This window comes from Hydra viridissima, unplaced genomic scaffold (genome assembly GCF_058129835.1).
Source record: "Hydra viridissima isolate aposymbiotic clone 2 unplaced genomic scaffold, HvirCarnegie_v1 scaffold_2, whole genome shotgun sequence".
Classification (NCBI taxonomy): domain Eukaryota; kingdom Metazoa; phylum Cnidaria; class Hydrozoa; order Anthoathecata; family Hydridae; genus Hydra; species Hydra viridissima.
The window spans coordinates 12,447,432-12,464,889 of NW_028324301.1; the positions used below are offsets into that span (position 1 = coordinate 12,447,432).

The window sequence follows — 17,458 nt, forward strand, 5'->3', positions numbered from 1 at the left end:
AGGATCGCTTGGAAGAATAATGACACCGCGACCTTTTTTACCTTTTTCAATACGCATCATTTTTTCCCAAATAGGAGCAATAAGTTGTTGATACTTTGGTCTTCTTGATGATTTCGGTTTATGCGGTTGCGAATCAGATCTTATAGCATCACTGTCCATTAAAATTTTTTCATAATTTTGCAAATCTTCATCGGTATAGCTCTTTGGTATTGTTAATTCAGTCATCAGTTCCCAAAGACCTTTTGTTCCATTATACTTTTCTTCACCGACAATGATATCATTTCCATCTATTTCAACCTCCATTTTTCCAATGTACATTTTATCTCCAACTTTGTTCACTTCAAAAGGCATTTTGGATACAAATTTTCCTTTAAGCATCTTTTCATTGCTCTCAATGATAGGTTTAAATAGCTTGCTCACATCAGCTTGAAAATTCGTATCTGAAATGTTGTCATTCACGCTGTTCTGATAAATCCTCTTTCGTCTATCATTAATTTCTTTCACAATTTCATCCCTTTTATTCAGGTCTTGTATTTTAAAGAAAAACATCTTTTTAAAATACGTGGAAAAAAAAAACATAAATTGGTTTTTACGACTACGTTGATCCTTTCTTAAAATACGTGGAAAAATACATAAATTGGTTTTTACGACTACGTTGATCCTTTCTTAAACAAATTGTTAAACGTTTGAATCGCGTCTTCTCGTCCTTTTTGGATCAAGTTTTCTTTAGTAACTTCATCTATCCCCTTTTTGGTTTTGGTTCGTATTTCCTCCATCAAGGATTTAAATTTTTGAAGCTCATCAATAATCAATTGAAACTCTGAATCGTTTATTTTTCCATCCATCAACGCTTTGGAAATGTGCTCGCTAATCGTATTCAATTTCGACTCTGCCAACACTTTGATCTTTTCATGCTTCTCTGCTTTTAATGCTAGTTTTTTGTTGACTTGTCCTCCTACAATGGATAAAAACCCCATTCCAATAGCCACACCTTCACACGCAATTGCAACAGGGGTAGCAGCGATGGTTGATAAAAGACCAATTCCAGTCACACCCAAAGCAATGCATAAGGTTTGGATTGTATTATCTACATTAGAAATGATCCTAAACACGCGATGGTACTTTTTGCTTAGATGAACTCGCTTTGCTTTTTCACTCTCTATCTCTTTCTGAATCTCGCTTATTTTATGAAGCCTATAAACATGCCCTTCATCTACAGGAGCTGATGGAAGAACTGGATAAAGTTTTTCATTCAATATTTCCATTTTTTATTAATAAAAAAACTATTTTAAATCAATATAGTTAATCTTGCAAAGTTTTTCTCCTTTTTTAACGGTGACTTCCTTGTTGTTATAATTGTGTATGGTTATAAATATCTCATCCACAGACTCGGAAAAAATAGCATCGTTTTTGAAATAATTCAATTGGTTGCTTATTTTATCCATCAAAGTGACGACAGCAATTCCTTTGTCTAATTGTAAACCTACAGACAACGATATCTGCTTGTGAGATACAGGAGGAAATTTAATGTCTTGTTGAGCAAAAATCTCATATTGTTTGTTAACGTTGAAATAAGGTGGATGATCTAACGTTTTCGTAGACACAATAATGTTGTTTGGTTTTCTTTCCTCCAACTCTCTAACCCTCTCTTCCAAAATTTTTAATTGCAAATCCAAACTATGAACTTCTGCTGAGGCAACATTTCTAAAAAACTTGTGAGGAGCATGCATTTTACATATTAAAAATAAATTTTTTAGATCATTTTATTCTTTATATGTGAGGAATAAAATGATTATCGTTTTAAGCAGCAGAAGCACACACTCTATATTCATCCTTTTTAAAACCTTCAATCAACGCCTCAATCTTTAATCTATTTCTTTTCTCCTCCTCATCATTGATGTAAATGATAAAGTTGTTTCCACCCGTTTCATTACGCATATCTTCTAACAATTCATTATATATATAATCATCATATTCATTTTGTTCTTCAACACTCATCGAATTGTAATCTAAAACTATAGTATCATTGTAAGGTCCATTGTAAGGTAAATCTTCAGGATCAACATCTTCTGAACTAGGCAAACTAAATACAGCAGCTTCGTCTAAAACATTAAAATCATCATCGCTTAAATAATATCTTTCCATAAATTCTTGCGTAAATTTTTCAGTATATTCTTCCATAAATTGTTCATAAATTTCTTCTATTTCATAAGTAAATTCATCTCTCTCTATCAACTCTAACGCATATTCTTCAAGACTAGTAATTTCTTCCGGCGTTGGAGGTTCTATCCTTTCATTCATTGCATTTAGCCGTTCTATCATCGCACGCTGATTTTCTGACATACTCATTGTTATTTTTTATATGAAAAGAAATTTATTTAACTCAAAATTCAAATTTTTTTTCTTATCATACAAAAACAGCGTGTCTATTTTTGCAAACTTAACAATTCATTATTATCTACCCATGAATTAAACGAGTCTGGATATCCTAACCATTTGACTAACGACTTGCTCTTGGTTTTGCGAATGATTTTTTCAATTCTAAATATGTCTTGATTGGTCTTTTGCATCTCCTGCTCGTAAAATGTACCTTGAATTTCTTCACCGTTAGCATCAGCGATTTTATACGTGGGTGGATTCGTATACTGAACATTTGACACGGTAAAAACCTCTTCAGTCCATCTCGGTGTATACCCCTTTTCAAAATGAGACTTCTTTTTTACAATTCGCACTTGATCACCCATGGAAAATTTTGGTTTTGCTGGTAATGTTTGATCCTTTCCATACAGACTCCACCAGACCCTACCTTTATTCTTTTCATCGCTAGCTTCCACTGGTGTCATTTTAATAGAAGAGTGCTTTGTGTTGTTGTAATTTTTCACCATCTCATCTAATACGTCGATGTATTTATTAGTGTTGTTAGCTGAAAAATATTTAAACATTCTCTCTTTCATTGTTCTATTCCATCGTTCAACAACAGAACTTTTTTCTTCATTTTCAGTGGAATACAGTTGCACACCCAACGCTCTCACATGTCTGTTGTAAAACTCTTTTCCTTTGTCTACCCACAATTTGACGCATTTTCTTTCTGTGAAAATCTTTTTCAACGCTTCAGCCACTTCAAGACCTGTTTTGCTTTTTAACGGAACAATCCATCCATACTTTGAAAACACGTCGATCACCATGAGCAAATATTTTACCCCGTTGTTGAATTTTGAAAACGATTGCATGTCAACCAAATCAGCAGCCCATATCTCATCAATGTCGTTCACAATCACTTTTCTTTTCTTAAAATGATGAATCACCGGTTTATGAAGCTCCTCTGCAAGTTGATCCGTCCATTTCAAATCACTCACACCCAATCCGAATTTAGCTTTGGCTTTGATGATGGGTTCGATGATTTTTCGCTCGCTTATTTCTCTCTGAGTAGGGTTTGGAATGGAGTTCATTTCTTCAAGCATCATTCGATCTGCTAAATTTCTGTTTTGCTTGTCGTTAAAATACTTGTAAGCTAAATCGTGGTGATATGCAGCATTGTCTACTCTATCCACCGGTTTGCTCCACTCTTGATACATGTCTGTGGAAGTAAGCCTTTTGTCTAAATTGGTACCAGGCCCTGCAAAGTTCATCCCTGGAATGTGCATTTCTCCTGGAAACTTTGCCCATGGAAGCTTTATTTTTTTTGAAAAATTGTTGATCGATTCTACCAAGTCTCCTCCACTAAGCGCATGCGCAGAAACAAACTTGCATTTACCTCTTCCGCAGACGACACAAGCTCCTTTGACTATATGCTTGTTGTTTTTTGTGATCTCGTTTTTCAAGTGAATGGTTTCAGTCTCTCTTCTACACTTAACACAGTACATTTTTTAACATATATAAAAACTTTTTTAATATAAAAAATATGGAAGTGATGAAATTGTCGTGTAAAATTGGGAAAACCAAAAGAAACAACAGCAAGCTTTTACCGAGAAGCATTCGAGGAATCATCGTTGGAAAGTCTGGATACGGAAAAACAACGTTGCTGCTCAATTTACTGCTCAGACCTGGATGGCTCGATTATAACCGCTTGCAAGTGTTTGGAAAATCCCTTTTCCAACCTGAATACAAAATACTCAAAAGATCATTCGAAAATAAACTTCCTAAAAAGGATATTGTTGATTTGTTAACGGATGATGTACAAGACGAAATGGAAAAATTGAATTTAATCCATGAAGATGTTATTAACGATCTTTCAAAAAAATATTCCAACAATGATGATATGGAATGTCAATTTTTCGAAACAGCAGACGATGTACCTGAACCTGAAGATCTTGATTCATCCAAAAACAATTTAATGATCTTTGACGATTTGCAATTGACTAATCAAAACAAATGTGAAAAATACTACATCCGAGGAAGGCACTCTAACGTTGACTGCTTTTACCTCGCTCAAAACTATTTCGAGATTCCAAGACATACCATTAGAGAAAATGCTAACTTTATTTGCCTCTTTAAACAAGACCAAAAAAGCGTTAATCACATTTATCAAGACCACGTTTCGTGCGATATGAAAATAGAAGAATTTAAAGCCTTTTGCAATCATTGCTGGAATGAACCTCACGGATTTGCTGTCATCGATCTCTCTTCTAAAAAGAACGAGGGAAAGTACAGAAGCGGATTTGACGATTTTTTATTTTTCTAAAACAATTTAAAAAATAATTCTTATTTTAAAAATGACAGGTATAATAATCGATGTAGATGGAAAATCAAGTGTTATCACCACTGATTTTTTGGATAAAATCGTTTTTGACGAAGGAAAAAGTTATGAAATGGCTTTTCTCGGTCTTGAGACTTACAACAGCATTCCAAATGTAAGCAGTAAAAACAATTATTTCAAATACAGCATGAACAATGGAGCTAATTGGGAGAACATTATCATTCCATCAGGAAGCTATGACATTAAAGACATCAATGAGTATTTGCAAAGGTCTATTTTAAACACAATAAAAACTGCTCAACGTGGAAGTTATATTATTGCAAATAAAATTAATTACTCTCCAAACAACCTTCAAATTGGAATCAATCTTAATACTTTAAAATCAACCATTAAACTTGGTTTGAATTATTTGATTGACTTTAACGTGGAGAACAGCATCTCTTCAGTTTTAGGGTTTACTAAAAGAAAATTAAATTCCAATTCCGAATACGAGTCGGATCAAATCGTTAGAATTTCAAGCATTAACACCATCAGAATCGTTAACAACGTTATCGGATCATCCTATATTAATGGAACCCAACTCAATTGCATTTACTCCTTTTATCCAAATGTTAGTCCTGGCTATAAAATCATCGAGAGACCAATGCATTTGATTTATCTTCCTGTTAAACTGTTTGAAATTTCAACAATGGTTACTCGCATCATTGATCAGAATGGAGATTTGGTTGATTTTCGTGGAGAGGATATTACAATACGATATCATATTCGAGAAGTGAAATAAATAATTTTTAATACATAAAAAATGAGCAATTATCAAAATATCAAAATTAATATCTCGCAGAGCCAATCTGATAAAATTAAAAAAGCCATTCAAGACAAAACCGATACTAGCATTAAGCTTTCTCATCAAGACTTGAACGGTAAACATGTTCTCGCTATCACTAATGCGCAATTGAATAAAATTAGAAAAGCGTATGAAGCTGGTAAAGGAGTCACACTCAAACTGAGCAGAAAACAATTATCATACAACTCGAAAGTTGAAGGTGGATTTATCGGAGCTCTTTTACCGTTATTAGGTATGATAGGCAGCACTCTTGCTACAAGAGTAGTCCCAGCTCTAGCTACTGGATTGTTAGCAGGTGTAGGCTCTTCTGCCGGTTCTGCTATGGTTGATAAAATTGCTGGAAGAGGTCTTTTTTACATGAGCAAAAATGGGAAAGGAATGAAGATAAAAACTTTAGGTGGAGAAGGATTGTTTATCACCCCATGGACTAAAAATGTTTACGGTGATGGACTCTTCATTAAAACTGGAAAAGGCTATCAATCTGCTGGAGCTGGATTATTACTCGGACCTAACTCACCCTTTAATAGTATACCCTTTTTAGGTGCTATTCTATGAAAATCGCTTGTTAAAAAATTCGGATAAACTTTTTAAGAAATTAAAAAAAAAAATGATTGACTTTCAATGGATTGATGTAGAAGGAATTGTTTTACCTAATGAAGCTTTAACTAACTTTCAATTGATAAAGGCTGCTAAACAGTTAAAATTAAAAAACTTTCAAGGTGTGTTTGTCAGGGATGAGTTACCAAAAAAGCCAATGAAAAAAGAATGTGGAATCGTGAATACGGGAGATTCAAGCACTGGTGGATTTCATTGGGTCTGTTGGTATAAAGACGGAGACAAAAAATACAGTTTTGACTCTTATGCCCAGCCTCCTCTTGTCGAGCTCGTTGACTATTTGAAAAGCCCTGTTTATTATAACAGCGAGAGAGTTCAGTTTGGTGATACGTCTTATTGTGGTCATTTGTGTCTTTACATCTTAAAAAAATTGAATGAAGGTCTTGACTTTCAAGAAGTTATCAATACCTTGTGGTGAAATTTTTAAAGAATAAATTTTTTTTAAAAATAACAAACCATGAACGTTATCCGATCTCATCAGCATAACATTTACACCGAAGAAATCAACAAAGTCGCACTCAGCGCTAACGATGACAAAAGACACATCTTGCAAGACGGTATTCACACCTTGGCTATTGGGCATTACAAACTAAAACCATGCTTTACATTTATGAACTATGATCAACTCTTCAGTCTAGAATAAATTACGAAAAAGATACAGTTTTATACTTCTTTGCAGGTTCCGGCATGATATTAACAATGAGATGGAAATCTAATAGCATTTTTACATTTTAAAAACACAATACCATCTTGAATTCCTTAAGTATGGAAAAGTATCAATGTCCCAGAATCCGCATATTGTAGTAGTAATGTTGATAATGTTTCCACCCAATAATGCTAAAGATACAAAATAAGCCAAATTCTAATATGTATTTCTTGATGTGGTATCAAAGCACATGATATTACTTTGATCAAGTACTCCCAATTCATGCAAAAGATGAGCTACTGTAGTTGCCTGAGTTTTACCCCTACCACTGTGTATGTTCAGAACACCAAGAAGTTAGGTTACTCCCAACTCAGATAAAATCTCATGCATTTAAATCTTTTCTAATGACGTCTTGGAGAAATTTTCTATCCAACTGCATTACAAGGGATGAACTTGATATTGTTTTATTTGATCTTTAAGTTCCTGGGAAGTTCTTTATGATAGTATTCAAATTCTCAGTAAATGATGATCAATTAATTTTTAGGTCTCAGCAGTTCACAATTTAGGAAACAATATAGAAGACTAGATTGTGGCTTAAGCTGTACTTGCCTATTTAGCTTTTTCGGTGTTTATTGATATGGTCACATCCTTAGGTTTAACATCCTCTATATAAAATGAAAATATAAGTTTAAAGATTGGTCAGTTATAAATTTTTCTTATTAATACAAAACCAACCTGGAACTAGAATTGCAGAAGAATTCATCATTAACTAAGAATTTGATAGCTTAGTTCTGTCTGCATTTGCTGTTATCACTGGATCAGAAATAAGTGTCTTTGTAAAACCAGAAAAATAGTATCTGATCCAGTATTTTTTCTTTATCCTTGCTGCTATTTCAAAGTATTAAACTTAGGATCACCTTTATGAAAGTTCTGAGATGCAGAAACCATAGAACAAATATGTTCAGTGACAAGAGATTTTTAAGTCACTGCTATAACCAATTAATTGAACAGTTTCTTCAATCATTCATTTTTCTTATCTTTCTTTTATGAAAACCTATCTGTTTCTTTTCAAATCTTGCTTTTTTTTTCCTAACACTGGGATCTAGCACATTATCTTCTTCACAAAGTTCTCCAGTTTTTATTCCATTTTTTATAACTGTAAATTAGGCAATATCTTCATCTTCATTTTTAGCTAGTCTGGTTTTTCTAATGTCATCTCTAACTGAGAGAAGTAAAATCATAATTGTTATTTCAAGCTACTTCCATTTCTCATATAGCTTAAGAATATTTTCAATACAATAGTTGCTTGCAGGTAATATCAGCTTTATCCCAGTTTGACTAACTTCATAGTATTACAGCTAATCCCTCCCTATGAAGATAACTTTTTATAGTAACTATCAATAATTTTCAACTTGATACCTTAAAATGCAAGACATAAATCAAAACAAAATTTTAAATAAACTTTCAAATATGTTAGTCAGACTAACTAAAAATACTGTCTAACCTGAAAAATTTGTAAACATTTCTGGTAGTGGGTAGAGAGCTTGTTTTTAAATCTTCTAAAAGATATCCAACCAACCATACTTTGTTTGTTGACTTAAATACTCTCATGTATTGCTTTTCACAGACTTTCTTTTTTTTTCTGATTTGATCTCTTTTTTCTTCTGTTTAAGAAGTAGCATTCTTTTGATTGTCTTTTTACTTTGAAATACATATAAACTTGTTATTCAAAGCACAATGAATATATATGGTATTCATCAATTATTATCCCTTGTTTATTATTACATCATAGTATGAACTTTGTTCATGAAAAAAAGCAATCCACGATAACTTAATAAGTATTATGCAGAATAAACTAAAAATTAGCATAGTTTTCATGGAAGTATTTTGTTCATGTATTACTGTAATATTTTAAATATGAATAGAAAATTCAGCAGTACTCAGAGACATAACACAAAAATCTACAGTATTAAAAAATAATGAAAAGAAATATATTTATTGCAGCCATCACCACAATATAAATTTTGAAAAATTTATGAGAGTGTGTCCTGCCCAAATTTTATTCCAACAAGTTTTAGAAATACCCCAAGCTGTTTTGTATTGGTTGGTTGCATTTTTCTCACAATTCTACCCAACTCATCCTACGACAGCTTAGTTAGGTTACAATCAGGAGATAGAGGAAGTCATTCCATGTACACAAACATCACTGTAACATTCAAACAGATACTAGTGTTTCCTTCATGGAGTTGAGTTGTTCTTGAATTTCGGAAACTGTAAGGGTACAATTTTTTTGTTTTGAACACAGATGAACTTGTCCTCTTGTTTTGAAGTTGCTTTCTGCCTTCCAGAATAAGGACAATACTTACTACACCCACTTTCTGTGTATTGCTCCCATGACTCCACTTTGAGAATCATTAGTTCAATACTAGAATAGTTGTTTGTGTTCTACACTCAGTTCTGCCGTTTAACTCATTTTTTTTACAAACAAAACATAATTATTGAGTAAGATTTATGTTTTGTTTGTAAAAAAGGTAATTTGAATGTATTTCAATATTTATGTTTTATTTCTTAAAAGAAAAATTGCATTCTACTTTTAGGTAGAATGCAAAGGTAATATAATGTACTTCAATCTTTGCATTCTACTTTTAGGTAGAATGCAAAGGTAATAGAATGTACTTCAAATTTTTCAAAAGCAATGAGCTAAGAATACTGTTCATACAAGCTTAAATAATAAGATGTACTTTTTATTTGAAATGAGTCTTGATATCCACTTTAGGCAGTTCAAAACCATGTCATGTCAAGGTTTATATCTGTAGACTTTAAAGCTAGATACTGAAACATCTTTAATTGTCCATTCAATAGCTTGTGAATGGCATGGAATTGTTGATAGAATATGTTGACATGTATTAAGTTCATCACTAGAAATGTGAAAGCAGAGGAGGCAGCATTACCTGGCAGTTGTCTCTATCAATCATTTCAAAATACTTTTCAGCAGAGAATATCATTTTAATGTTATTTTTATTAAAAATTCGAACAGTATTAGGTTGCACTCTCTGTCTTGATAAAATTATAATTTCAACTGTTCACCTGCAAATATCCTAATTGTCATCACAAACAGCAGGTATCAACACATATTCAGAATGAGCAAAATAACAATTGTTCTGCAGTATTGGAAACACAATAGCTTGATCTGGCTTATTGAATTTCTGACACTACTTTATAAGGAAAGAGAGATTTTTTGCTCCATCTTGATATCCACTATGACATTTTATGTGAAACCTTGTATGGCCATAGACAATAACTATGAAACAAACTAGCCTTGTGCAATGATTTTGATGCAACTGTTTGTGAAATATAAAAACAGCTAGCTTTTATGAGCCATCTAGCATCATTGTATTACCTAGTTGGCTACACTCTAGAAATGGCATGTACTGACTTGAATCATGCCCTACCTGCAAAGTTAAATATTCTTTCCAGTAACCCTGCCTGTACTTAGATCTTTAGAGACCTAACCAGGAACATCAACAAACTTTCCAGAAATTGGAAAAAAGTCAGTAATTGGGATGTCTTCTGTATTAAACATAATTGCTTTAGCTGTGGCACCAGATGATGCAGGCCCTGTCATTTGTCCACAATTAGCAATAATATTTTCTAAATTTGTAGTCCATGTGTAATTGACAAACTAGTGTTTGTAGTGGCCTTCCCAACTGTCTTCGATGTTGTTCTTACTGTTGTTAGTTCCATCACATATTTGAAGAGTGTCTTTAGACTCTGTTTCTTTTAGGACTGACATGATCTTAATGGCAACATAAATAGCTTGATTGCCTTTTGTAACTATATGATCATTATATTTTTTTTCTGGAAAGGAAACTATAATATAGTACTTCTCTTTCATACTTCTATGGCATTTGGTATCATGCACTAGATCCATATCCTGTTTTCCATCAAATCTAATACATGCTAGTTTTTCTGTCTTATCACTATGCAACATAATCTTTTGTTCTCTCCAAATTTTCCTTTATTTCTTTATTTTACTAGGGTTGATTACAGTCTCTGATGTTAGAAGGTTTAGATTTTTCAATCCTGCATTTGCAATCATACAATCATACTCTGTTACTGATGTTGCATCTATCAAGAGAACTTACATAGTTCTCTTTTCCACTTTTTTTTTTCCGCCTCTCATTTCCACCTTCTTTCTGTCTAAGTAGTCCCAAGCATGTTCAATTATGTTAATTCTAGGCTCTGAGGGGGCCAAGGCATAATTTGAAGTGCTGGGCTTCTAGGTTTGAGAAACATTTTTTTACTGATTTGCAAGCATATTTTGGATCATTATCGTGTTCTAGGATAAAATCATTTCCAATCAATTGTTGTCCTGATAGCACATCATGGTTTTGTAAAAAAAATTATATTTTTCCCCTTTAAGTTTTTCCTGTACTCTGACAATATCCCCTACTCTTTTAATTGAAATGCATCCCCAAGTTTAATATTTTCTGCACAAACTTTCACTATCAATGTTCAGCAAGGTTCCATTAATGCTTCTCTCCTTCTTTGCCTCATATACTGACATCTATTCATCCCAAATAGTTGAAATTTTGATTCGTTTTTTTTTTGCCACTTAATATGTTCTTTTACATTATATATATTATCTTTGAGTAATAAAGGTTTTCTGATAGCCACACAGCTCTTAAACCAGATTTGAACAAAGACTGTTGCACAGTACATGGATGTACTATAGTTCCCATAGCTATTCTGAGATCTTAAACAAGTTCTGTGCTTACTTTTTTACGATTTTGTAATGCTGATACTTTTAAAAACTGTTTGTCAGGTTGGGTTATTTTTTTGGGACAACTAGACCTCTTTTAATCGATTACATCACCAATTTTGATGTATTTTTTAACTATTTTTAGAAGTGAGGATCAGGAACAGTTCACACATTTGGTTATTTTCAGTTGATTAAACCTTCATGTTACACAATAATGCGATTTCTGTCATTAATTGATATTTTTGGCATTTTATCAGTATTTTAAATTATCTTTTACCAAAATAGAAAACTTTTGAACTCAAAGCAAAAATTTTTTGATGAAAAAATTTTTAAATCACAAAGAGAAATCAGTAGTAACTAAAATATCTTCTTCAAACTATAATTTATCAAAAGATATTTAACAATAATAGATTTAAAGAAAATAAGTAAATAAATGATACAATCGTTGAACTCATTTTTAAGAGTTGATACACATTCCTAACAAGTAAGCAAAAAATATAATAATGTGAAAAATGAGATGAGTTTAGACCACTTTAGATCATCTCATAATTATCAATAAAAAAGTTATATTGTAAACATTAACTAAAATAAAAAAAAATAGGTTTATCTTAAACAATAACATTTGTTTTCCATAGAAACTCAATATTTATTTATATTTGTTTAAACATATATTTTTCTAAAAATCTCCTAAGTGCTACTTTCTTTTTTATAATGCTGTATGTGTGTGTACCACATGGTCCAAACACAAAAAAATCAATAATTAGATCTGTTCACACCTTAAGTTTGGAACAACAAATCTTTTTAGAGCAATATATACAAGCCTTGATATCAAGACAATTGCATGCCTAAAAAAGATTTATATAAAGTCAAGTTCTGTTAAAATAAATTTTCTCACATATTTTGTTTGAATATTAAATATTTCCTATTTTACTAAAAGCAAAAGAAATTTCTAGGGAATAAACATTTTGTATGATATAGTAAAAAGTTGTTTATTTTTATTTTTATTTTTTTTCCATAGTATAAATGACATTAAAGATGAAGCTTTGAGAGGCTTAAGATTGGCATTTCCTCTGCCTTCATATACAGACATCTGTACCTGTTTATTTGAAAAGGTAATTCACAATTCTTAACAAGTTTTTTTTAAAAATGCAATATGATTTAAATTACAGTCAAGATTAGTTTTTGATATAACAGTATTTGCAGTTATTTTTTGACTTTCATAAACTTTTTAGATGAGAGAGCGTAAGATGAAAAATGACCAATTGGTTTTACCATTTACACCCATTGTTTATCAAAAGGTAATTTTTAGGGTGGTCTTTATCTTTCTAAAGTTGATTACAAAATTGGGCAACTTGTAGTTATATTTACCTGGTTCAAAAATAAAAAATATCACTTGATTCTAAAAGCATTTTGAGTTCCCTACCAAATTTTAGATTTTACTACTGTTTACTGTGCCACAGCTGCATATATAATAACAGTAAGGCTAGTAAAACTTGCACAAGAGTACTTAACTTTTCATGTTGATTTACTACTTATTGTCAGGTTACCCATTATGCATTTGTGTAACATGGCACTGGATGTTTCATACAATGTTCAGATGCTTGTTTAAAACTAATAAAGTATAGTATTTTTAAAGTTATTTTTTAATATTATTTTTTAAATAAATTTGCATTTACATGAAAACATAAAAATATTAAGACACTTACCTAAGTATTAGCAATAAATCAGTTACTTTTCTTCCTCAAAGACTGAGGAAGAAAAGTGACTGGTTTGCTAGTTTACAAAAATATGGCATAAAACTGAAAACCTTGAAATTTCATGTTAACTAATCAATCAAATAGAAGACTGGTAGTTGAAAGACATAGCATTGGAGAATATTTTTATTGAAGGCTCCAGTCAATAAAGTCAGTAATATGCTTTTACAATAACAATAGTTCTTTATTTTGTACAAATGGCTAGTGCTGAAACTTCAAAACTAGCACAAGAAGAGAAACTAAATTTATAGGCCAAGTGTCATGTTGTATTAGCCAAACTACCATCAAAAAAGGAACTTATGACACTTTTTTTTTTATAACAAACAGTTTGTGATACATTACATTCAATGGCCAATTGTTTTTGAAGTTTCAGTTAAACCACATATCAAAATAAGTTTAAAGAAATATGCTGAAATAGTTGCATATCTTCTATGAATATGATAAGCTTAAGAAAAACAAGGAAAATTTAGCAATCCATTCTGAGACTCTCCTCCAGAAAGAAAAAGACTGGAAGACTGGTTTAGAGGGTCTCTTTGACAAACATTTGAAGCAAGATAAAATATGCTTTACAAACATCTGAAGCTGGATGTTATGGTTTGCATGCCTTTACTAAGACTTCCTAGAGATAGCTATTGATCTTCTTTTGGTTTGTTCTTCAAAGGGTCCAGACAATTATTTTTAAGAGGTTCCAGATGAGATGAGATGAGATGAGATTTCAGGCATCAACCTCAGATGATGACAAAGTGCATGTGCTTCTAAATATTTCTAGTGATATTGCATTTGCAGAGAATCAACTTTAATATTTTCAGCTATATGATAACTATTGGGAACTGTTGCAGATGACAATTGTCAAAAAAGAACAGAATTACTTTCCATGGTGGTTTTCCTTCTGGTTGATTCTCACTCAAAGCTCCAGTTGGGCTGCATCAAGCTAGTGGAATGGCAAAGGTGTATATTCATTGAAAATTAGTTATTTAGAGGTCAATTCAAGTTGATAGAAGAAGAGTATAGCATAGCAGACATCTTCATAGTTACTTTGCTGACCAATTTATTTGGTTTATTGGCTCCTTGTATTGATCTTGGGCTTATCAAGGAGTAGATCTTGACATATTGATATTCTTTTTCTGCTACCCAAATCTTGACAGATTGGTATTCTTCATCTGATACCCAAAGCTCGACATTTGTCAAGAAATCTGATCTTAGGTTATGCCCACACATTGTCCTATTGTTAAAGTAGTGATGAAAGATGGTAGGAAGGAGACTGTGTTATTGATCTCAGGCAAATGAACAATTTAGGAACTGGATTAAATCATGGAAACAAAGAACTTTGGATGTAAGATACAGGATGTCAGTAGGGATGTTTCTTGGGCAGAAATAAATGTGAACCAAAAATTGAGTGATATATGCATAGTAATGTTTTAAGATTAATGTTGTGTCGAATTTTTGCTAACATGCTGTTGGAATGGTTTAATTTGAGAGTAAGGTCATTTATGTGTGTTTTAAATGAAAGTTTCTCGTCTATCACAACACCAGGATAAGTTATGTTACTATAGAAAGGCAGCTTTTGGCCACTTATTCTAAAGTTCAATTATTTTGGAAGATTCTTGTTAGTTTTATTTAGAAAGGGGTAATTCCATGTGAAAACATCCAATTTTTTTTGAAAATGCAACCCTAAGTCTCAGATTTTGCTGATTTTTAAACCACTTACAGATTTTAGTAAACTATGAACATCCTGAAAATTTTATCATCTAATTTCAATTGGTTCTTAAGATATACCTATTTAAACTTTGCCTCCAACCAACAAAAAACTGCCATTTTTAAAAATGGTGTTGGTCCTAGCTTCTGTTATATGTGTGTTGGAAAGCTGAAAATTTGTACCTTTACATATTTTGGGCTCACGAATCCAATAAAACAACTTAAAATATTTAAAAAATGAACATAACACCTAAAATTTAAATGTTTACCACAATTTTAGTCAAACCACAAAAATGCCGATGTAGCTCGATTTTTTTTTTTTTTTAATTTTTTTGAGAATTTGTCCTGAATAGTTAAGTTATAGTTATTACAAAGAATTGGAGAGTGGTCTTTTCTAAAACAGAAATAAAAACATGATCAAATCTACTTAAATTTAGTGCTTAAAAACAGGTATTTTGATAAATTAAACAAGAAAAAAGGGTGTAATTGTTGTTTCTCACATTAACTAACTTCACATTCATATATTGCTAAATGCCAAACTCGCTATTTGAAGGAGCTAAAAAATAATTTAGGTAATAATGAATGTGTTATACAGCCAGATTTTTCAGAGAACTATCAATTTTGTTAAAAATTGAGCTACATCAGCATTTTTGTGGTTCGACTCGCCCCAGTAAAATTGTGGTAAACATTTAAATTTTAGGTGTTATGTTCATTTTTAAATATTTTAAGTTGTTTCATTAGATTCGTGGGCTCAAAATATGTAAAGGTACAAATTTTCAGCTTTCCAACACACATATAACAGAAGCTAGGACCAAAACCATTTTTAAAAATGGCGGTTTTTTGTTGGTTGGAGGCAAACTTTAAATAGCTATATCTTAAGAACAGATTGAACTTAGATAATAACATTTTCAGGATGTTCATAGTTTACTAAAATCTGTAAGTGGTTTAAAAATCAGCAAAATCTGACACTTAGGGTTGCATACCCTGGATGTTTTCACATGGAATCACCCAAAAGTTAGTATATTGTGTCTTAAAAGTTAGTATTTCTTTTTTTTTAGTATTCAATGAGATTTTATTTGCTCGGAGCCATTGAATAAGACTGGCCATATCCTGATTAATATATTTATTTAGTTTTTTAAGAGAGTTTGTTATTAATTGAAGATTAGTATCATCAGCAAAATGATGCTTATTTGAATGTTTGATAGAAGGATTAAGATCATTGATATAAATAACAAAGAGAAGAGGACCTAATATGGATCCCTGAGGAATACCAATGCAAAGACTTTTAATGTCTGAGTTGTATAATATATTATGCATAACTTTTTCAAAAATTTTGCTTAAATTAGAAGGAAGAGAAGTTGGACGATAGTTGGTGCAGTCAACTGTAGATCCTTCTTTGTGGACTGGAATAACTTGGGCCAGCTTGAAGACACCAGGAAATATTCCTTTGCAAAATGAATTATTTAAGATGATACTTAGTAGTTTGCATAGAATTTTTGACACCAGTTGGAAGGCTGTTCGGTCCAACACTCTTACCTTCTATGATAGTGGAATTTATATAGCCCAGGGTTTCCTCTTTCGTTATTGGTTACACATAAAAAAAGTTGCTATTAGGATTGGTCAGATACTTTTGAAAGTTGAATCTAGCAATAAAGCAATTGTTGTAAAGAAATTATTAAAATGATTAGATATAGCTTTAGGATTAGTTTTGCATATGTTCTTGATCAGTATGCTTGTTGAGGATTAACTTTTATTTGGCTTTACATTTATCAACTTTTTATGTCTTTCCAAGTGTTTTTTTATATTATTGATATTGTGGCTAAAAAGTTTGTGTAATATTCCTTTTTGCTAAACTTTATAAGATTGCTTACACTATTATCATATTGTTTAAACTTTATAAAAAGTAAATTTTTCTTTCTACAGTTTTTTGATTTTAAATTTTTTTAATGAAGTTAACTTTTAATTGTTGTTGCCTTGAGAATGCCTTTTGTTAACCGAGGTTTATTGTGACTAGTTATTTGATTTTTTGCTAATTTTTTGTAAGGGGCATGTTTATTCAAAATACAATCTAAAATTTTGATTAATTTTTTAATGGAATAATTAACATCATTTTCTTCTTTTATAAAGTCATCCCATTCAGCATTTGAAATATTTTGGATAAATTCAACTTTTTTAAAGTTTTCAAAGCACCTCCTAACAATAGGTTCAGGTGAAGTTTGCGTTTTGGAATGCTGCATTGTTATAAACTGAGCAAGATGATCAGATATTGAAGTGGTAAAATTGCCTGCGATTATATCAGAAGAATAAAAATTAAAAAATTATCAATTACTGTTTCAGATTGAGTGGTTATGGATGTAGGATCTATAATAAAAGGAGAAAGAGAATTTGAAACCATTGATTAACATAAACTTTTTTTTGTCTAAGCTAATTTTCTCAAGAAGAGAAT

At 31.6% G+C, this 17,458-nt stretch overlaps 1 protein-coding gene across 8 annotated transcripts in view; it reads left to right on the forward strand.

Annotated features, from left to right (window-relative positions):
• Positions 1 to 17,458, forward strand: part of LOC145190719 (proteasome adapter and scaffold protein ECM29-like) — a 113,569-nt gene that overhangs the window by 45,914 nt on the left and 50,197 nt on the right. For all 8 annotated transcript variants that reach the window (XR_016449873.1, XR_016449872.1, XM_090079040.1 and 5 more), the window contains 2 exons: positions 12,582 to 12,675; positions 12,796 to 12,861. Coding sequence is in view for 6 of the 8 variants with exons in the window: in XM_090079040.1 (XP_089935166.1) it covers positions 12,582 to 12,675; positions 12,796 to 12,861 (160 nt within the window). In the remaining 2 variants the exon portion in view is untranslated. The remainder of the gene's footprint in view (positions 1 to 12,581; positions 12,676 to 12,795; positions 12,862 to 17,458) is intronic.